Source organism: Trachemys scripta, chromosome 15 (genome assembly GCF_013100865.1).
Source record: "Trachemys scripta elegans isolate TJP31775 chromosome 15, CAS_Tse_1.0, whole genome shotgun sequence".
In the NCBI taxonomy this organism is placed as follows: Eukaryota; Metazoa; Chordata; order Testudines; family Emydidae; genus Trachemys; species Trachemys scripta.
Window position 1 is genome coordinate 7,568,684 of NC_048312.1, and position 22,372 is coordinate 7,591,055.

The 22,372-nt window shown below is 39.1% G+C and overlaps 1 protein-coding gene across 8 annotated transcripts; it reads left to right on the plus strand.

The window, feature by feature from the left end:
* Positions 1-885: 885 nt before the first annotated feature.
* Positions 886-22,209, plus strand: CCDC62 (coiled-coil domain containing 62). Of its 8 annotated transcripts, none has more exons than XM_034791025.1 (14): positions 889-1,289; positions 1,945-2,081; positions 3,057-3,249; positions 5,215-5,381; positions 6,259-6,360; positions 6,707-6,878; positions 6,959-7,060; positions 8,291-8,379; positions 9,576-9,676; positions 11,016-11,789; positions 16,301-16,469; positions 18,054-18,185; positions 19,491-19,583; positions 21,358-22,209. In XM_034791025.1, the coding sequence occupies exons 2-13, from the start codon at positions 2,046-2,048 to the stop codon at positions 19,575-19,577; spliced, it is 2,124 nt and encodes a 707-aa protein (XP_034646916.1). In that variant the 5' UTR covers positions 889-1,289; positions 1,945-2,045; the 3' UTR covers positions 19,578-19,583; positions 21,358-22,209. The 8 variants fall into 8 exon arrangements, with proteins under 8 accessions (XP_034646922.1, XP_034646916.1, XP_034646917.1 ...); XM_034791026.1 differs by having other exon boundaries at positions 889-1,176; XM_034791029.1 differs by lacking the exon at positions 889-1,289 and adding an exon at positions 1,297-1,502.
* Positions 22,210-22,372: the final 163 nt, after the last annotated feature.

Sequence of the window (22,372 nt, forward strand, 5' to 3'; positions counted from 1 at the left end):
TATATATTTTATATAATACTATAATTCCACTACTGGATAATGGTAGAAAAGCTCAATACTGTAGTTCTAAATCCCTAAAGTGTATTAAAGTACAATAAATTTATCTTAAGACACTAGTTTCTTGTAATTATAACATGAGATAAAATGAAGTGCAGTTAGAAATAAGTAGCCACTTATACTTCTAAAAATTAAATACAATTCCTTTGTAAGCTATGCAAAAACCAGCTATTTCAGCTTTGTCCCACTGCACAAAGGGCAGAAATGGAGTAACTTCTAGTTCTCCGGGGTAAAAGATTCAAAGGAGTGCCTCAGCCTTCCCAATTTCCAGTGCAAGCAGCAGCCCTCAGCACCTAGGCAGTTGGGACCGGTCCATACACGGTGCATTGCTTTCGCTTTGCATTGACTGTTTTTTTCTGTAAAAGCCTGGGAGAGGCAGGGCCCAGGTAGCTTTAACCTTGCTGTAGCTATTGCGGTCCTCTCCGCCCTGACGGGGGCTAATCGCTAGGATTTTACAGCACGGCGCCCTAGTCCCCCCTGTCTATCTCCAGGGGAGAATGCACCCAGCTCTGCAGCGCGGGCCCAGACGCCTCCCCTCAGGTGTGGACACCTTAGGGCGGAGCAGGGCGGTCTGCGTGTCCCCGAAAGGCGGAGGGCGGCACCCCAGCTCACGCGCCTCTCATCTCACCCCCGGTTTTCCGGCTGCTGCCGAGAGAAGGGCGGTCGCCGGCCGGGCAATTAACGCCTATAGGGACTGGAAAAGTGGCCGGCAGGGGGCGGCCGGACCATGGCCCCGCCCCCCTCGGTGCTCCTTCGCCAGACACGGCCCCAAGCTGTGGAGCAGGCGTTCCAACAGCCCCGCCCCCCGAGCGCGCGCGGAGGAGGTGGCGCTTGCTCGCGACCAACCTCTTTAGCCGCTCGCGCGGCGTTCGAACTTTTCCGGGGAACGGGTCCAGCGCGTGAGCCGTATGACGCACCCCGCTAGGGGGGGCTAATGGAGGCCAGAGGCGGGGTCTCGTGGGCCGGCTGAGGCGGGAGAACGGCGATGGAGGTGTCGGTTAAGCTGAACGGGTTCAGCCGCTGGATGGGAGACCACGTGTCGGTGGAGGTCTGGGGCTCTCTGCGCTTCAGCTGACGGAGTGCAGCCCGGAGCGGCGAAACGCGGCACGGCCGCACTGTGTCAGTAGCACCGGGAACGCGGGATTCGAGTTTCCTATCGGCTGGGGCTGCACTAAGCTGGACGCTCCGGATGTAGGCAGCTGCTGCCGCCGCCCAGCGCGGCCACTGACGTGGTATAAATCTTGTCAGGTGTCCCCGATATTTCCCCAGCAAGGTGGCGACCCTGCCCAGCAGCCTCCGAGCGGGGGCGCCTCTCGGGCTGAGCTGAGTTCCCAGCGGTTCCCCAACCTCGGATAACGGGCTACAGGTTCCGGAGCCGTCCCCAGCCGCAGGGGCCTGTGGAGCTCGGCGGGGGGGCGCCCGGCCCCGGGCTTCCCCGCGCCCCGGTGAGCAGCCCTGAGGGCGACCTGGGACTGAAGCGCTGCGGCCCCGCGCTAGCGGTGGGACGGCCAGGCGGTTCCCATCGGCCTGTGGGAGTCGGCAGCGCGAGCTTGGCCTGAGCCCCGCCCGGGGGGAGCGTTTCCCCTCAGACTGCCTGGCTGGCGCCCCCAGCTCTGGGGAGGGAGTGAGGGGCTGCTCCGCTCGGCCCTCAGCGCCTGGGGTGGGGGGCTAGGAGAATGGAGGCTTGGCAAACTACAGGCAGGGAAGTGGTGCCAGGGACAGGAAGTTTCCCCGGGGTGTAGAGAGAGTTGAGAGTCCTTGTGCTACAGGAAAGCATTTATCGGCAGCCCGTAAACAGAAGTCTCTTATGTTTCCTCAGTTTGACTGGATGACTTGAGAGTATACTAGTACCAGAAATCATTGATGTCTTTTTTTAAACTCTTTTAGTGACCTCCGTGTACAAATAGGTCTAGTCATGTAACACTTCAATTATCTGGAGCTTCTAAACTGAATCTTAAAGCTGTAGGACAGCTGATCACAGAATACCTATGAATTCATCATTACCACTCTCCGCTTCACCCCAGGTAAAAAACAAACAAACAATGCTTTAAATATGTAGCATATACAGTTTGTTTAACAGGAAAGCACTCACTGAAGTGCAGAGAGCTTCAATCAAAACTGCTATGTATTAGTAACTGCTAGGTATTAGTTTTTCTTCAAGCCATACATCAAAGTAAGATGAAGAACCGGCAGGATAAAGCATGCTTAGTAAAAAGAAACATTGTGATCTGCCCTAATTTAACACTAGTAGAATCCTGGAAACCTGTGACAGTACAGAAGGATGAATATCTGTGGGGATTGTTCTGTAAATTTAGGCTCTGATCTTACAGACACTTAAAATTCTTGTATAATTTCTTCAAGGAGATATTTTTAATTTTACTACCAATAGTAAAATTGTGTATGTAAGTAAGTAGATGTTTGCAGGATTGAGGCTTGAGATAGCATCAGAGGCTGACCAGTTGTTTTGAGTTACTTTATTCTTCATCAGATAGTTGAGCATTTTGGGGAAGTATTCAAACCTTATTTCTTTTATTTGGTTATACTAACGTTTATGAACTCTTGACAACTATTTGTGTGTTTATCAAAGTGTAAAAGATCTCGGATGATCTGATTTCAGATGTGAAAAGATGTTTAATTTTAGATTAAAATTTAAAGACGCTAACTAATTAGTTTGGGTGATTATTGCCACATAATCAATTCTTTGTTCTTTTAATGTTAGAATTTGTTTAGTCATTAAAAGTAAATTACTATTTAGCTCTAACTTTAGGCTTCAGTTGAGCTATAAAAATGCAACTTCTTTCTGATTTTATGTTGAAATTTAGGAAGGCTCTAGTGCTGTCTTTGATTTTATTTTTGGTGATTTTAAATGGCTTATTTAAATGTTTATTTTAAAAATACAAGTAGCCACCTCACAGCATTATATAAAGATATAACATTTTAATTAGTTTTTGTGATTAATTTCTTGTTGCTTGTATATGATGGGTTAGTTTTTTCTGTAGAATCCTAGCACAGACCTTGAGAACAGCACCATTCAGAAACAGAGGAAAGAACTCCAGCTGTTAATAGCAGAACTGAAAGATCGTGATAAGGAGCTCAATGACATGGTTGCAGTACATCAGAGACAGCTGCTAGCTTGGGAAGATGATCGACAAAAAATACTGACTCTGGCAGAACGATGTAGCAGGCTAGAAAGTAAGTACTGTACAATGTAAGGCCCTGGTCCTGTCAGCAGATCCATGTGGGTAGATGCTTGTGCCCTTGCAGATCCCGCTCTGTGTGTATAATGATACAGCATGTAAAGGATGTTTTTCATTTTTATTTTTTTTCCATCTTAAATGTAGTTGTCAGCATCCTTCCAGAGACAACTTCCTCAGTGGTACTAAAATGGTCTGATTATTGATTGGCAGGAGATGTACCTGATGATTTGATAATCTTTTCCTTCTCAATCCACATGCTGATTCCATGAATCCTTACTAGTGAGAAGTATCATTTAAAAAAATTGAATCATAAAATATGTAGGAAAAAACATAATGTTGTAAATCATATCTTAGGAGTGTACTATAGTTTGTTGCTACATTAAAGCAAGAATCAGAGGGGTAGCCGTGTTAGTCTGAATCTGTAAAAAGCAACAGAGGGTCCTGTGGCACCTTTAAGACTAACAGAAGTATTGGGAGCATAAGCTTTACATGTTGCATCTGAAGAAGTGAGGTTCTTACCCACCCCACGAAAGCTTATGCTCCCAATACCTCTGTTAGTCTTAAAGGTGCCACAGGACCCTCTGTTGCTTATTAAAGCAAGAGTGTCCTTAACTTGGCTATTTGGAATTTTTTTTTTTTTTTTTTTTCTGAATCAATCTCGTTTTTTTTAAACATTCCCTGGATTATTTGGATTTTACCATCTTCCTTTCTATCCCACAGAAATCTAGCTGCTCTTCCTAGGACAGGGGTAGGCAACCTATGACATGCATGCCAAAGGCAGCACGCAAGCTGATTTTCAGTGGCACTCACACTGCCCGGGTCCTGGTCTGGGGGGCTCTGCATTTTAATTTTAATTTAAATGAAGCTTCTTAAACATTTTATAAACCTTACTTACTTTACATACAACAATAGTTTAGTTATATATTATAGACTCATAGAAAGAGACCTTCTAAAAACGTTAAAATGTATTACTGGCATGCAAAACCTTAAATTAGAGTGAATAAATGAAGACTCTGCACACCACTTCTGAAAGGTTGCTGACCCCTGTCCTAGGATATCCTTATCTAACAGCCACTTTTAACTTGATTATAAAAATAATTTGGTCTATTGAGTATTGTGGTGTTTCAGTAGCAGGTTGTGACTTGAAAATTAAAGGTCAACCTAGTTGGGGTGCAGCTTAAATTGTGACTGTCACTTTTTGTGTTCAACCCTTTGCTGTCCCCTTATCCTCAATGGTGTCTCTTCCTCTATCAGCCCCACAGGGTACTTTATTTTTGACCTCTTCTCTCACTAACTTTCCCCTCTATATTCTCTGAACATTAAGGGTGTAGGGGTTTTTGGGTATTTTAGCAATGAGATTTTTAGCTCTGTACTATCAGGAATTTAGTGCACATCTGTGACATCATCAGGAAGGCACTGCCAGCCAATCAGAATGAGACTGTGTGATCTGTGTCCTCATCCATGTTCAAATGGTATCTCACAACAGAATTAATATTCTGTGTGTCTTAGATTACCATGGAAATACTAGAATGTCATGGAGGGAAGGATCTCTTTAGAGCTTATTAAAAGATTTGTTGTAGCAATTCTAAAACCAGCAAGATCCTTTGCACTTCTGAAAGAAACCATTACATGAAAACAGTTATAATTTTTGTTTTAAGGAACTGTAAATTTGCTTCATTAATATAACCTGTGTAGCATTTATTTAAAATACATATTTATATTGATTGATTCTCTCTGCAAACTCCAAAATGTACAATTGAGTAGGGAAGAAATATGTCAGGTAAAATTCGATAAGTCTACTTCAGGTTTATGCAACTGTGCATCCATTTCTAGAAATTAAATGTTTGTTGTTCTTTTACTTTAAAATGCTGTGTTAAAGTACTTCTACTTTTTAAAAGATGGTGTGTGAAATATAATTTAAACTGTTTGCTCACAATAGATACCTGATTTCTTTCCTCAGATGAACTACACAAAAGAAATGAGATGATAAGAACACTAACACAAAGATTAAAGGTCTTAGAATCTCAGCAGAATGATCGTAGGACAACACTTGAAAATACTCAACAGAAGCTTCAGGAGCTGTCTCAAAAAGCAACAGATGCAACTCTTCATTGTCAGGCCCTGGAGGTAGGTCTTGATTAATGGCTTAACTTTGCATTCCTTGTGTGCATGCAACTCCCACTGAAGTCTGGGGGTATTTTCTGTATATGACTGCAGATTTAGGCTTCTATATTGTTCTTGTCTTTGGGTCAAATAACACTAGGTTAAGGTATTACACTCAAGGTTTTGTGATTGCTGTCTCTATTTGAGTGGTTTCTGAGGAGCGCCACTTACCAGTATGGGGATGCCAAAACTGCAGCCATTAAATTGACCAAACTCCTAATCCCCTGTTCTAACCAGTAGACTATAATACAGAATGAGAAATCCATAAATTTAGCTCTGATATATATTAGCTGAACAATGCAGAGCTGCCTCCTTCTTTGTTCCCTTCCTGGATCTAGAACTCCTTAGAATAGTGTTTCCCAAACTTGGTGTTTCAATATCTAGGAATTTCTGGTCCTTGCTGTTTTTTTTTTTTTTTTTTTTTTTTTTTTTTTTTTTCTTAATTCTTTTTTAAAGGTAAGTGAACTGTTAATGGTATTAAGATTCATTTTTAAGAGTCCTATTTTTTCCCCTCCAAAACTTGTTGCTATTTACATAGTGATTTACATCTTCAAAGCTATTTATAAATTCTTTCACCACCCCTCCTCATTTTACAGATGGATAGTCTAATGGACAGAGAGGAGATATGACTTGTCAAAAGTAAGAATGTAAATTGGAGAACAACCAGGATTAGAATTTAGGAACAACTGGCTCCCAAGCCCCAGTTTCTACTCTCTAAACTATGTTGCTTCCCTCTTAACTTTAAATGAGAGTTGTGCCCCTTGATGTTGAATTACTGAAAGATTATTTAGTAACAGTGTAACTAGTCACTAGTTGATACTCTTTTCCTTCTATTTATTAGGAGAAAAATCAAAGTCTCAACTGTTCAGTGTTGGAGCTGTCGGCTAAAATAGGCCAGTTACAAGCTAGAGAACAGGAACTCATTACGATGCTAAAGCTAAAGGTAACATCTGTCATCTTCTCACTCCATGCCCAAAGTATCTGAACAAAACTCCAATGCTGTTATCAAATGTGGTGTGATCAGATTGCTGGATGGTTGACTTGATTGAAAGTGGTAAAATCTTCAACGAACCAGAAACCCATGTATTCAGAAAGTATAGCGGACTTCAGAAATGGAGTTTGTTCAGAATTCAGAGCAAGTCTTCTCCAAATCAGCATGAGACTGTTAATAGAGTGGGAAGCTTTCACTATTGTATCTGCATCTACCAGACAAAATGAGAAGACCTAGAAGAGATGATGATGATGATAGAAACAATATTGAAGTATGCTTTATTTTCATATTTTTGTAGGACAAAGATATACTTGAAGCAACCAATCACATTACTGCATTTACATCTAAATTTAAAAAGTTGGAAAGTGCATTGCGTGCAGCTAAGATGGGGGAATCCAGTATCAATAAAGAAAAGCAGGATTTCAAACTGAGACTGAAACAACTAACATTTGAAATGAATAAATTAAAAGGTAAGTAATATAACTGACACCTACTCCACTTTAAGTCTGAGTGTATGCTTTTTCACTCAAGAACACACTTTATTTTAAAGATGACCTCAGTGAAAAGACGAAAGAAAATAATGAGCAGCGTGAAGAAATCATACGCCTCAAACAAGAAAACAACTACTTGAAGAATGAGCTCGTACTTAATGGTGAGTGAAGGGCTTTAGTGCCCAACTCTTGATGGATCAGAGGTTTTCAGATTGTGGTCTGTGCAACGCTTGCTGGTGGTCTAGAGAGCTATCTCATCATAGCCTTCCCTTTGTCACCTGTTAAATTCTATTAAAAGAAGCTAAAAGTATATTCGTAGTATTGCTTTTCTACTAAAGCTATTTATGTAGCTGCCACAGAGATCCTATGTGAGCATGAATGAGAGGGAAGGTGGTTATTTGGATTGTGAATGGGGGGGATAGGTGCTTCAGGGAGACAGTCTCTGTATTAAAATGTTTGAGACCCTTTGATCTAATGTGTTAGTAACATAGGTAAACACGAGTGACATTTTTTCCCCTTCTCACACAACTGTATAGAAAATGGTGAAACAAAAACAAAAAAACTTTTAAACCTAGAGCTAATAAAAAGACAAGAGTCTGCAACATGGCTGGGGCTGGACTTGTGAGGTGCTCAGTGGTTTCAGCTTCTCCGATTAGCAGCAAGCAAATATTGGAAAGGAGGGAGAGTGTTCATTTGGCTGCTAGTCTCCCTTAACGATTTAAATGGTTTAAAATGCCTTAACATGAAGACCTGAATAACACAAGTGTGATTGTATGTCTTGGCATGTGCACTTCGCTTTTGAGTATAGATAGTGCTGTTACTGTACTGCAGCAAAATAGTACTAAGAGAATGGCAAATTGCTGCTCTTCCATACTTCAAAATGTACAATGGAGGTTGAAAAGACTAAACAGATTCTGTCCCCTGCTGTGGGGAGCTTTAAGCCTCTGACCTCCCCCATCTAATCTGCGCCAAGCATTGACCCCTCGCGTGTTTAAAATCATACTGGTGGCTGTTTCCCCCACACAGACACAAAGTTGGAATTTATTACTGAGTTTGTTTTTCATAAAGAAATCTTAAAATATAAAAACAAAGATAAGACAGTGAGTGATGGTAATGTATTTTAAAAACATTGCTAGAAATTTTAGCAAAGTTGGGTGCCTGTTCAGGTGAAAAAACATGCCTGAATGTTTTATTTAGTTGGCCCATGAGTTATAGCATGAGTTTTCTTTTTCATGAAAAAGCATTGTGTTGACCTTGAGACTTTTAGGTTAATATTACTTTTTATGACATTCTCTCTTGTGTGTATTGGCTGTATTTAGTTTTTCACTTTGATTTCTATGGGAAAAATAATTGGTTTTAATCCACTTTTTTTTGTTTGTTTTTTAAAACAGTTGAGAAAGCAAATAGACAAGATCAACTTCTTCAATCTGCCAAATCTAAACAAGTCCGGACCAACACAGAACTGTCCAATTTGCGGCAGGTATGATCCTCATTGCATTTCTCTTCTGTGTTTATGAAAGTAGCTTTCAGTAATAACATTTGTCTATAGAGAACTATATACAAATAAATAGAATTAACAGTTCAATTAAGTAATAACATTTTGTTCGTTAAATCATGAACCCACTGTAGATCTTGAGCTGCTTATGACTAGGAACCTATGGTATAAATCCCTATTTTTGTTACATGCTGATTATAGTAACTAAAGGTTAGAACACTGATTTATGTCAAAATGTTTGGTGCTGTGACAAATAAGGTCCATATCCCACACAGACTTAGGCATGTGCTCGGCTTCACGCATTGGGAGGAGTCGCACCTGCCCAGTGTAAAGTTAAGCACATGCATGAGTTTTTTTGCAGAATTGGGGCTTAAGTCTAGGGGAAAAAATGACCATGAATTAAAATAAACTACTTTACCAAATATGTATTGCTTTGATATTTAATAAAATACCTTTTCAGAATAATTTGTCATTATCTGGGGAATTAAATTTTAAAAATTGTGGGCCTCGTTTTCTGAGGTGCTGAGCACCCACAGTTCCTATTAAAGCAAATGGGAGCTGTGAGTGTTCCACACCTTGGAAAATCAGATCCTTTATGACTGAAGTGAAGTCACTTGGTATTAAGGGGCACTGTGTTGCTAGACGTGCTGTCCTTTTCCAGAAGAGAGTTAAAGCCAGTATCCTGATGACTTGGGATCATTTTAAAGATTCCATGGCACTTTTTGTAAGTGTAGCAGCGTTTAGTCCCTGTGTGTGTGTGTGTTGATCATACTTCAAGGCTGGTAACTTTTATTCGGTCTATACAATTTCCACTGAGTATTAATTGAATATCATGTTATGTACTTCTTGCCTTACAATGTTTTGTGGTATTGTCATATTTTGCTAAGGTGTGTGTGTGTGTGTGTGTGTGTGTTTGTGTTTTAAACCCCCAATCAGGGATGGCTGCATTTTTAATAGGGTTTAAAGTAATTCCTAGATAGAGCCAAATCTTACATTCCCATTTACCCCCAACTCCCATTGGAAATGCAGGATCAGGCATGTTTTTTGTTTGAATATCAGTGTTGGTTTGTAAAATGCCCTGGAGATCTTTTGAGATGAAAAGCAATATATTAATGTAAGATGGCATAATATTCCTTGTACTTCAGCGTTTCACTAACTGTTTTATCACTGTCTGGAAGTAGATCTATGTAAAACAGCAGCAGGATCTGCAATTTCTTCATTTCAACTTGGAGAGTTCTCAAGAATTATGGCAGAAACACAAGGGGGAGGCACACAAAACAAAGTAAGCTTGGTGATGTGGCTTTCATAATTATTTAAGGAGAGAATTGATCATGTCTGACACATTTAGTATTCTAAAAAATAATGTATAATACTTCAACACTCTTTTTATATGTTAAAATGACACCTCTGGCCTGTGAGCCACAATACTGTTCTCATGTAGTTTTCCATTATGTGGTCAAGAGACATAGTGTATGTTAGTCACAGACTAGAGCATAAACTCTGAGTCAGACAACTACTACTGTGTAAGAAATAAAAGCTTATAAAATCAGATTACATAAACTATTAAACCAAACGTAACAAATCTAGTCATAAAGGTTTCCAGTAAAATAAGCCATAGTATAGTGAATAATAGTCATTTTTACAATCTCTTTATGCCCCCTTAATCATTCTACCTTGTAACATATTTATTTAATGAATTTGATCCATACTAGTGTTTTAGATTAAGTGCCTGTCAGGCTTCTAGGGCTTCCTTGGCGATTTTTTTTTTTTTTTTTTTTTTAAATTAGTCAAGATTAAGTTAGTGTCTTCAGAAAAGTAGCTGGAAGCACGTTAGAGTATTCTTCTAGTGGATGTACCTTACGGTACTCTTAGCCATGTACTTTTAGCTGCATGCTTTTCCTCAAAACAGTGTAGAATTCACTTTTTTTTTTCACCAAATGACTTTTATTCCTAATGCCTGTTGTTTGTACATTATAAAGCTTATATTTTCTCTCACCTTTAATATTTTTTTATTTATATATTGAATGTCCACAGTGGTTCTCAGCCTGTGATCCGCAGATTCATGGGGATCTGCAGATTGTCTGATTTCCAAAGGGGTCTGTACCTTCATCTGAATTTTTTTTCAGGGATCCACAGATGAAAAAATGTTGATAACCACTGTCCTAGATGAAACTTTCCTTGTTTCCCAGGATGAATTCAATCCTGAGAGACTGATACATTGGTATCCATTCCTCTCTCTTTTGTGAAACTGCTAAAGAGCAGTATGGAGATATGGAGCAGCATAAAACTGGCCAATTAATATAGTGTCTAATTTTTTAAAATTCAAATGGCTTTTGTTTTCAGTCTGGAAAATCAGAGCACAATTTATAGTTTCAAGTAGAATTTCTACGGTGTATAATATGGGTAAAATATAAAAAGACTCTGTTCCTGATCCTGCAGTGTACAATGCATGGATTGACAGCCCTGACAGTGGGGTTCTGTGTAGGCACAGACCTTTGCCTGTGTATCGCACATCTAGCACAGGATGAAGCCACAATCCTACAAAGTGTGGTTTATACCAAATACAATTCACTTATTAAATGCAGTATTTATAACTAGCGTTCTTTATCATGCCATTGTAGCATAGGTTTGGTATTATCAGACCTTGAAAGTAGCAACGAAAAAGACACAGTTAGCAGTGAAGGCACTCAGAAGATACCTAAGGAATATGGGACTACGCAAACTCAGAAATGCAGTCTAAAAAAAATCTGTAATGTGTGTGAAGCAGAGAATAGCCAGCTAATTAATGTGTCAGACATGGAGGAAAGTACCTCGGCTCACTTAAATCGGCTTCAGAAAATCTTTAAAGGCTTATCACGTGGACAAAAGACTTTGTTTATGGAAGATGAAAAGCAGAATGCTTCGGTAAGCACCGATGAACTAGACAGCAGAACTGTATCTGATAGAAACAGTATGAGGTCTGTGGAAGGCAGGGAAACAACATCGCAAACTTCACAAGATGTATTTCTAAGCAGAGACCAACAAAACTTTGGAGCATCTTTACCTATACATGAGCATTGGCTCAACTTCAGTCCTCGTTTAGATTCGTTGAATTGCTGGCGTCCTGGGTCAAAGCAGTCTGACAGAACTGATGTTGAATGTAATGATCAGACAGAGACAGTGGGAATTTTATGTGACCGAAAAAGCAGAGCGTCTCCTGGTACATTTCCCATAGATGAATCTGGCTTCTGTACTCTTAACTCCATCATAGATAAAGCTGCATGTTATAAGCCAGTAACAGATCTGGAATGGATGCAGATTTTCAGACCCATAGAAGGAGATGGAAATGTGTGGTGCAGAGCAGTTTGCAACTGTCCCAAGACTGCACATGGAATAAAAAGTACCAGCTTAAAAAGGTTATGTATTTGTTACATTTGAAAACCCAAATATATAGATACAGCTGTAATTAAGTAGAAAACTGGACTACCTCTCGACAACTTTTATTTAACCTTTACAAGATTTAAAATAATCCATATTAAGTTTTAAAGGAAGACTAGCAATTTGAAACTTAGTAAATTTAAAAGAAATTACGTAGTTTGAAGTATCCCATTTTCCTGTTTTTATAAATTTTTTTGTGTTCTCCAGTTGTGTGAAAGACCCAGACAAACAAGGGAAGCTCTGAAATTGACTACACAATGTGCTGTCAAATGCACAAAATATCAAATTAAGGGGGAAGAATGGATTTTTTTCTTTTAATTTTATTTTTTGTTTATATATATATATATATAATAAAAAAAACCACCACGTTTGGTTATAGTGTTACCTAAACAAAATCTTCACACACGAGAGATTCTTTTTAAGATGGTGCCTTTTAAGGCAGATATAAAATCTAGTCGCTGTGTGAAGTTTTTATTGCCCTTTTTTTATCTCATTTGGCAACTCAATAAGTGTCTGGAAAAGGATGTAAAATCCATGCCTTTTTTTTTTTTTTTTTACATCTTCTGCTTCAAATTAAGTCACCTTAGTTAAGGAAAGAAAATAATAAACCAAACCCATAGCTTAATATGGTGGTGATCCCACAATAATCTTAGTTGTCTGACACATTTATTGATCTTTAGATCCCTGTGTCATATTAGAAAAAATTGAGATGTAGTCAAAGGCCAGTGGGATGGAGAATGAATTTCTGAATATTGAGAAGTTTTAAAGAAATACTGGTATATTTTTGCAGGCTTTGGGAGCCCTCTAAGGAAACATTTATGTACATAGTGTTATGCTGACAATAGGCAAGGAAATTCAAAGCTCTAACTATTCTGATGGATATACCATGACAGCAGCTGTTCACTGAGGAGCACTTCCCTTCAGTTTCCCTCCTCAGATTGCCTAATTTTTTTTCAGTTGTTGTCAACATTATTGTACAAGGACTTAATCCTTTGGATCACTTTACAAAGAATTCATCCCTATTCCCACTTAGCTCTCCACAAGACACAGAAGAGGCCCATCTCTTCAGCTGGTGTAAATCAGCTAGCACAATTCACTGCAATAGATTTACACTAGTTGAGGATCTTGCCCAGAGAATATATTCCAACATCCAATTGTATGAACTTTATATAGGGACATGTCTAAGATACTGACTCTTTCTTGTTTGTTTAAAACAACCCAACAAACGTTGTATAGGTCCATTCCACTTCAGGGACAAAAGGTTGATGAATAGGTATCCGTTTGAAATGGAATGCTTTTCTGGAGCATTCCCACATAGCTTAGTTTTTGCATTTGTAAACCAGCTTTTTTTATTTGGTTAAAGTTACTTCGTACTGTTCCTAAATCATCTCTCTCCCCCTCTAGTCCCCTTTCTTCTACCTCCTCCCTCCCACTCACCCCAAAAAACAAAAACCTTGCGCCCTTTCCTAGGAACCACTACACTCCCAGTGAATTCCTGGTTGAGAAGTAGAGTTATAAACTTTAACTTAATCCCTTTGCCTCTGCCCCTGAAAAGTCACACTTGGGAACAGATTCAACCTTGGTAGTGCAGGGAAGAGCAGATGTCATTTCCTTCTGCCAGTGAATGCCACTCTACCTAGCATGGGTTTTGCCCCGTGGGGTGCAGGTGGTGCTTCTACTGTTGCCCTCCCCTGAGGATTTTTCTACATAGGAGCCCAACAGATGGAAGATGTGCTGTCCTGGCCACCTCCATTTCCCAGCCAGTGCTATCCACTTTTGGAATCTGCACTAAATGCTTATTTGCCCCTTGGATGAGGGGAGGTTGAAGGTATCTTTTGCCACCACAAACCTGCTCATTGTGAATTTACTGTTGCTTGGGGCCTTTGCTAGGGTTTGCACTCTTATCCAGGGCTTGCCTCTTGTTTCTGTAGTCTCTTGGTGATAGCTTAATTGGGTACTCCGTCGGTAAAGGAGGGTGCTTCCCTTGTCAGTCCATCTGACATTTTGGCATGAGTCATTGCAGTTTTTGTAATAACTGGCAAGAGAGATCTTAACTCAGCTAATGAACTGCCATATTTTATCATGAGAGATTGTGAAATGTGATTCTGATGGAGTAATCTCTATTTTCTATACTACAGTGACTTTATTTCTGTTGTACCAGCAGTTGCTGCATTTTGTCTAATGGACGTGAATGCAGGTTATATTTTTGAAGTTAGAGCACGAGACTGGTTGCTCACTGTATTATTGCTGGCCTGTGCTCTGTTTTTGGTTTAAACAAGGCCCATTTGTATCTTGAACCAAACCACGCATGCCAAATTCAAGCCTGTTCATTTCCTTTTCCCATTCCCCACCCTGTCTTCTTCAAAGCTGGATCACAGTGTGGAATGACCTCCTAAACCAAGAGTGGCAGGCCCTCAACTTCTCATTCATATCCCTCCTAAAGAGTTCCTTCTTCTAAAAGGCTCACAAACGTTGGTGCATGTCAGTCAAATGCACTCTGGGCTGCACCATTTTATAAGCAGGTAACTAAAATTAAACAAAACTGTTCAGAGATAACATATTCCTTTGGGTCTTCCAAAGCATCTTTCTTAGATCGTAAATTCTTTGGGTTAGGGACTGTCTGTATTGGCCCTGTAAAGAGTGGTGGTTAATGAATGTCAGGTTACATATAAAAATGCATGCTGCTATTTGGTAATTCCCTGTAGATGCAGAAATGTGTCCAAAAGGGTGCTTTTGCTTATTAGAGAGGATCACAGGAAAACATGCTGAGGAGTGGTCACTTCTTAATTTTTAACTTTTTAAAATAAGAATAATACACAACATTTAAAAAGCTCCATTAAAGTGAAATTGATTCATTTAGCAGCTGAAAATAAACCGATCCTTGCACAGCTAGAAACTACTAGTAAACCCCTGAGCCCACATGTAAACAACTGTGAATAAGCTGCAGACTACACTAGACATTCTGTGTAAGCAGACCACGGGATGCAGGTGATCTTATTTATTGTTTAGAATCATTGCAACTTGCTGGCTGTCTAGCAACTGTCCCAGTTCAGTATCTCTAACATCTAGTTAGAGTGCTAGTACAGTGCGTTTCCTGGGCTGCTCTGTGGGAATGGATTGATTTCTGGTTGGCTCAAGGTTTTTATTATTTTTTTGTAAAACTTTAATTAGTAACTGGCTGGCTAAACTACAGAGCAGTCAGAAGTTTGCATAGATTTCATGTGGTGTATTGTGACAATGTTTTGTCATCTTGAAGTACGGTAGTTTCCCCCTATCCTTGAGCAATATTCTTATCAAGGGTAGAAAATAAAATTAATTTTTATTAGAGAAAGAAAAGAAAGGATATGTGTAACGTTCAGTTCCTTGATGCGCACATTGTGGGAGATCCTAGTGTTGAACTGAAAGTAAGTGTGCTAGAGAGGACTTTGTGGTGCTATGGTTGAGTATCCTGATAGTAGCGGGTCAGTGGTTGGACACTGGTATTGTGTTGGGTGTAACTGTTGCCTTAACTTATAATTAAATTTGCTTTTTTAATATGTGGTGGTGTGAAGAAATATACTCGAGCAACCTGAATCCTACATTTAAATTTTTTTGTATGTGGAATTATATATAGGTTGAAGTCCTTTGGCATAAAAAAGCTTTACATACATATAAAATATTAGTGATATCAACTTTGGAATTTTCTCTTCTTAGTATACTACCTTTTCTAATAAGTGATGGGCTAAAGTTCAGCGGAGAAAAGCTGAAAGTATAAAGAGATGATGCTGCATGTGAAGTTCTAGGCTGAAAAGGTCTTGCCTGCTGTTGTGGGTGTGTCCAAAGGTCAGGCCTGATTCCACACTGCCTGATGTTTACCTCCTGACAGAGCTGAAACAATACACCTTTAGCTTCATGCTCTGAAACCCTATCCAGGCAGTTGTGTTAGCTGTAGTTACAATTTCTCATAAATTGTGTTTAAATTCTGTCCCCCCTACCCACGATCACCATAAAACCCCAGTGTAGTCAAGGGTGGGAGGAAGCTGACAGTGATATCCAAAGTGGGGAAATAACTTTTTAAACTCTTAAAATTTTCACTTTAATATTTTAAAGCTACATTTTTAGACTTGTTTAAAGGAGGTTTTTAATAAGGGAATAGGTGGAGGCAGAAAATGAAAGCATGGGGTGCTGCTTTCATTTAGATATTTTGAGAGGTACCTTGATATTTTTTTTGTGCTGTCATTTAAGGAAAACATGCTAAGCATATGCTTAGCATATCTGCTGCTTCATGGAAGTATTTCAGGATTCCTCTCTTATACTCAGAAAATAAGGCTGGATCCATCAAAGCACTTAAGCATGTGAATAACTTTGAGAGTAATGTCATTGACTTAGGTATACATGTATTGACGGCTTTGCTGGATCAAGGCCTAAGTATGTTTATGTTGCATTATGACTTTTCTTAGTGATTTTACTGGTGATATTGTTTCAGGAAATATCTTAATTTTATTGACAGTGAAGAACATGTGGATCTGAATTCCTTTTACTTGGACTCTCCCTGTTTGACGTCCACACAGAAGAGAGATGGGCCCCAGAAATGTGAGAGATTCTTCGATGCAGACCTCCCTTCAGAGATCAGTAACTTATCAGTGATTCAGTCAGCAAATAAGTGCACCAGTCCTACAGTCAGTATCTAGCTTCATAACGTGGTACATTAGTTTTAGGATGGCTAAGAGTGAATTTACTTTCACAAAAGAGTGGGTTTGTCTGGTTTTTATTCTTTCTCCTTTTTATCTCTGAAGTAAATTAGACTTTTAGAAAGGGTTTTAAAGAGTATTGTCAAGTCACAAATCATGTAGAGAAAAACTTTTTGTTTTTGTTTTTGTTTTTTACACTGAGTTATAGATTATTAAAATCGGAATCACTTTAAAAGTCTCGCTTGTCATGTCTGTGTCTTTTAAAAATATTTGGTTCTGCTTAGTCAATTAAAATAATAATTTCACTTCCAGTTTCCCACCATGAGTTAGCATGATGTTGCAGTATTTAGGCTGCAAATGCTGCAGGGAAAACTATGCTGGCTTTATTGATGGTGCCAGCATAGGGGGCAAAGCCAGAGGGTCTCCCCTTTGCATCAGGGACCAGGTAATAGCAAGCATGCTTGCAAAGCGCTAGTCACCATTAGTCAATCCCAGTAAACTTTGGGATCTGAGATTGAGTGGGTGCTACTATTAGAGGTTGTTCCTTTGTTCTGCTTGCTGACCGGAAACTTCTTCCCTCCCTCCCATCTCTCTAGTCATATTCTTCTTAGTCATTACAATATTGCTGTTGCGTGGTTATAATCTGCTTTTGCACTGTCTTGATTCCAAGTGTTGCCAGTCTGTTTGCTTTTTGGGTTGTGGGGGTTGGATTTATTTATAGACTGCAGGCAATGTTGAGTAGATTTCTATTTGCACCTTTTGTGGGCTTTGTTCTGTCCATCTGATAAGGATTGCAACTCAAGCTTGGTCCTAGGAGCAGGAGGTTAGTTCACCATTCCCACATGGGAGACTTCAAATCAGTCATTTAAAACTGTTGGGGCAGGCATGAGTTGTCTCCTGGTCCCTCTCAGATCTGGTATATCCCCAAATTCCCATTCTTTACATATTGGGCATCAACCCACCATTCTATTTCCGTATCATTTGGGTCTGTGGGAACCCCATTGTGTGAGGAAAATGAGCAATAACCCAGCACAGCACTTTGTGAGGTGTCGTTTAGGGTAACTGAAGACCTAATAGGCCTAGGATTAGGATCTAGGTCTAAAAATTAAGCATGCCTCTCTAAACATGGAGATATGCTGCTTGTTTATAAGTATAGAAATGGGGAGGATCAAATTTTCAGTTACCACCAGCTGACTCTCCTTTCAGCAGCTGCCAGGACAAGTTGCTTTATTGAAACTAGTAAGAAATTTGCTGCCTCTTCATCTATTTGAAACACTAGTTGGTTTTTTTTGTCTCCTCATTGGCACGTGTCTTTAACAGTAATGGTGTGTGTGTGTGTGCATAGCTATATGAAACCTGTTATCCTGCACAGACCTTTCAATGGAAATATTAGCATTTACATTTGTAACAATTACAGATTCTGCAATGGCATTGTATGGTACACTGTATTTCAAAGTTACTTTTTTTTTTTTTATTAAATAATGCCCAGTGATGATAATTCACATTTGCGACCAGTGAACATGTTTTAAAATTATCATTTAATAACTTTGGTTCAATTTCTGTTTCTTCTAGGACTCCTGTTCACCAACAAGTAAGCTCCAGCGTTTGCTGGCTGAGTCTCGACAGATGGTTGCTGATCTGGAGCTTAGCACGCTGCTCCACATTAGCCCCTGTTGCAGTCCCGACAGCAGCAGTGTTAATATGGTATTTATCACTTGAATATGGCTAGATTTAGAATGTTGGAAAGAGTTATTCTGAACATTCTTTTTCCTTTTGCTTGGCTTGAACTATGATCTAGACAAAGTACTCTTAACATTTTACTGATGAGGAAAATGATTGGATATTTATGATAAAGTGTCTGAGCCAAATTTGGCTCAGTCTTGCACCCCTCCGTCTTCATATGATCAGGACAGAATTTGGCTTATGTTTCTAAACACAGGGAAGGAAGAAGTTGTTTTGGAGCAACTTGTGGCAGAACAGCAGATAATGAACATAATTCTGATCTTAACTCATCCTTATCTTCTTATGCTTGGTATCATTTTTGGGGAGGAAGGTGATATCGGCGATTAATGTGTGGTATATATGATCTGTTCTGGTACAGGCGTAAATCAGACAGCACAAATACTCATTTTTTAACAGGTTAATTTCTTTAATTTTCATTGCAAGATTAAAGATAATGTATTAAGTCACAATGGAAATGCATGAATATAATCTGCATGCAGTTATCACAGAAGAAGATCTTATCAGTGTGCCCTATTAGGAAGATTCTGTACACAGAATATTGACATATTAAACTTGTTGCATGAGCTGTCTTCAAACCTGAAGATTTAAAACTTTTGATCTAGTTTCAAAATAGTTTTTAAAAACTATATTTAACAGGGTTTATCCTAATCTACACTGGCCAACTAACCTGTCTTGAAACGGAGTTCACTGAGGCTGTTTTTAAATTTGGGCCTTATACCAATTAAGGCATGATTTTAAAGGATCCAACATAAGCCTTTGGTAGGTGTAAGTTTTTGTCCCTGCTGCGTTATGTTCTCTTATTTTTAGTTATTTTCTGCTGTCAGCTGGGGGGCAGTTACAAATAAAATCTCAATCATTATAATTCATTATTCTAGGTGTAAATGAAGCTCTTCTTCTACCTCTTTGCCTTACGTACTCATCATCACATTTCAAATCTCATCTCAAAATTATTTTTCTCCCTAGCATATACCTATTAATTTCACACTCCTGCTACAATTTTATTTTTACATCATCATTGTATTGGTTTTTTTGCATGAAAGATTCTCTACAAAATAGCACTGTATTGGGTAGATTGCTCAATTAGGGCAGATAAATGCATATGCCATATACCCTACTTCTCGGGTGAAAAGAAAAAGGTGGGAAAGAATGAGATGAGTTGAAGAGCACATAATTACTTTTCTCCAGTTTTGAACTCTGCAGCTGTGTCAATTTTTATGATCCACTATGAAGTTAAGTCTGTACTTAATCTATTACTTTATATTACAGACAACAGAACTTACAGAAGCTCTTTGCAAAGTGCAACTGCCAGCTATGGAAGAAAGTGAGACAAAACTTTCACTGTTTTCTTTATGATCTTGAGTAAGTCTGTTTTTTTCTTCTATTTTTTTATTTTGTAACGTTTACAAATGCAGCAATAATATGTATGTTTTTTTGTTTTTTTTTTTTTTTACTTAAGATGGGCCCAGTACAAAGCTCTAAGTGCTACTACAATAAAACCCATATCCATGAGACACATAGCAGCAAATGGATGTTAGCTAATGCAGCCAGTAACTCCTCAGACTTCTCCCTCTGAAAAATCCTGGGCAGTTAGGCCTTGCAACTCAAGCCCTGATCCTGCAATTCATTCCATGTGGGTGATGGTCTGTGCCGCACAGAGCCCCATTGAAATTAGTTAATCTCTGGGAGGGCATAGCAATTCTTTCCATGTGCAACGGATTGCAGGATGAAGGCCTGAGGCATTACTGGACCAAAGAAGTGGGGAGTGAATTCTGGAGTCAGGGTCCATTATTGAGAATGCTCTGTCCCCAGATCCCAGAACTGGAAATCTAGAGATGGTCATATGGTGCTGACCTCAAGCCTCAGGGAAATAAGGCTGACTCTAACGTGAAATCTATGATAGTTTTTTTGTTTTTGGTCTTTCTTCTTCTTCCTCCTCCTCCTCCTCCCCCCCCCCCCAAAAAAAAAAAATCCCACCGTTTGCTACCACCAGTCCAGCACCACCAATTGGAGTACTAGTGTAGACAAGGGACTTGCAGCCGGCAATTTAAGCACTATGTTGTCTAGATCTATCCTGAGCTGGGTGAGATGACATGGTTAAATGCTGCCTGGGATATGAACCAGAGTTAGTAACATAGGGAAAAATGTTCAATTTAAAAAAAGTCCATTATAGATGCAGCCAAAGATGTATAGAATTTAAGCCATTACGGGCTTTGTCAATACCAACAGCCTGACTTGCATCTGGAAATCAGTCTGGCACTGAGTGCCGATGTGATCTGCTCAAGAGGCAATGCACTGCAAAATGGTGAGCAGCCTGAGCAAAGCACCAAGAACCTGTTTAACTTTAAGCATGTGGGTGATCTAATTTACTTCAGCCAAGAGAGTACTGAAGAAAGGAACTTGTCCACAATCACTCACTGCAAATCCTTAACAAATACTCCTAGACACTGTTTAAACTCCCTTAAAAATTGATATAATTGAATCTAAAATAATCATCACAAAGTTTATAGCGGACCAGAAATAACTTTAATGTATGTTTGTACATTTTTATTTAGAGGCATAATCAATGAATGTTAACTGCTTTGAAATCCTCAGCTGGAAGGTGCTCTGTCTTAATTTCCTATTTAATTGCCAAAGCTTTGGCCATCTTGGGCTTCATCAGTCTGTCATTTTTCCTCTGGGAAAGAGAATCATTTGGAGGGAGTCTAAAGCCCTAAAACAGGTGACAGCAATGAGAAAAATGATATGTTAAGCTCTTGGTAGCTATGGCATGCACCATTGCTTGTAAATCCTGAATCTCGGGATTACACAGGGCAAAAAGGAGTAGGCCTTGTGCAATGAGAATTGCAGACCTGTTAGACGTTTACACAGAAATGAAAAGAATGTATGTAGCAATCCTCAAGTCGTCCCTGAGGGAGACTGCTGATATGCACTTCACTCTATAAAATAACGTTTTTTTCCCTCTTGACATCTCATGTCTTTACTGGTATTTCTATGTCTTATGCCATGAGAAACAATTCAGTGTTGTAGTTTTAAATTTGTACTATTGGTAATAGTAGTAGTAGTAACTTTTCAATATGTTTTTAACTGAGTTCTCTTCCCTTCCCCCCCCCCCCCCCCCCCCCCCTTTAACCAGATTCCTTGCATGTTAAATGGAAGAAACAAAGATGACATCCTTACTATCTGGCAAGAACAAAGAAGATGTCCTTCAGTTTTCAAAATGTATTTTAATTAATATTACCACATATAAGCTACAATGAACAGTTACTAACTAACTAACTAAATGAACAGTTATTTGGTCATACTTCTCATGAATGTTTGAAAATTTTGCAAGTGCCAAAAAGATGTGACTGTATGCTGGAATGTATTCCATATTTGTGAATAATAACTTAGAATTATGCTAAGATGAAAAACTGCTTTTTTTATAGATCAGTACTCAGGTTAAATGCTAGTTTGTTTTTAAAGTAAGAATATAAAATGCATAATTGTTTACTCCATAAAGGTGACATATTTTTTTAAATATAGAACTGTTTTTATTACTACTGCCATAGTTGTGCATATTTGGTATTTACAATGTATAACAGCAAAGTGTTAACTCCTGTTTGTCCATTGTTATAGTTCTGGACATTTTGCCATGTAAATAGATATGAATAATGTTTATAAGAAGCTGCTAATTAGTGAAGTAACCAGGGTATACCTCCTACATTGCTGAAATTTACAAAACCCTTCACCCACAAGATGGGCAAAATAACTCTTCCCCAGTCATGAGCTATTTATTCTAACACAAGCTTCTTATAAGATCATGCGTTGATATGGATGTTTTTAGCAGTATATGACATGGATTTAATGTGTAGTCTTTTTAAATATTTTAACTATGCCTTGTGTATCTGTGACCATCAGAAAAGTAGAAACGACTCATTATTGCATTTGAAAATATTTTTAACCAAAAAAAAGGCCATACAACCTAATAAATACCATTTTTTCACTTCTTAATCTCTTCCTTGCATCTTAGTTTTGACATTTAACCAGTTATTGACCATGAATGTACTAGGTCTCAAATCTAGCATCACAGCTCTATCATGCATAAACCCTGGCTCACTCTGTGGCACTGGTGGGAGGGAAGGATCCCTGCTCTGAGATTCGCATGACAA

Bases quoted from the DNA above. Each gene is read 5' to 3' on its own strand.
- CCDC62 (XM_034791025.1), top strand. From the start codon at position 2,046: ATGAATTCATCATTACCACTCTCCGCTTCACCCCAG. The intron at 3,250-5,214 runs GTAAGTACTGTA...TTCTTTCCTCAG, and splicing joins ACGATGTAGCAGGCTAGAAA to ATGAACTACACAAAAGAAAT. The intron at 5,382-6,258 runs GTAGGTCTTGAT...TCTATTTATTAG, and splicing joins TTCATTGTCAGGCCCTGGAG to GAGAAAAATCAAAGTCTCAA.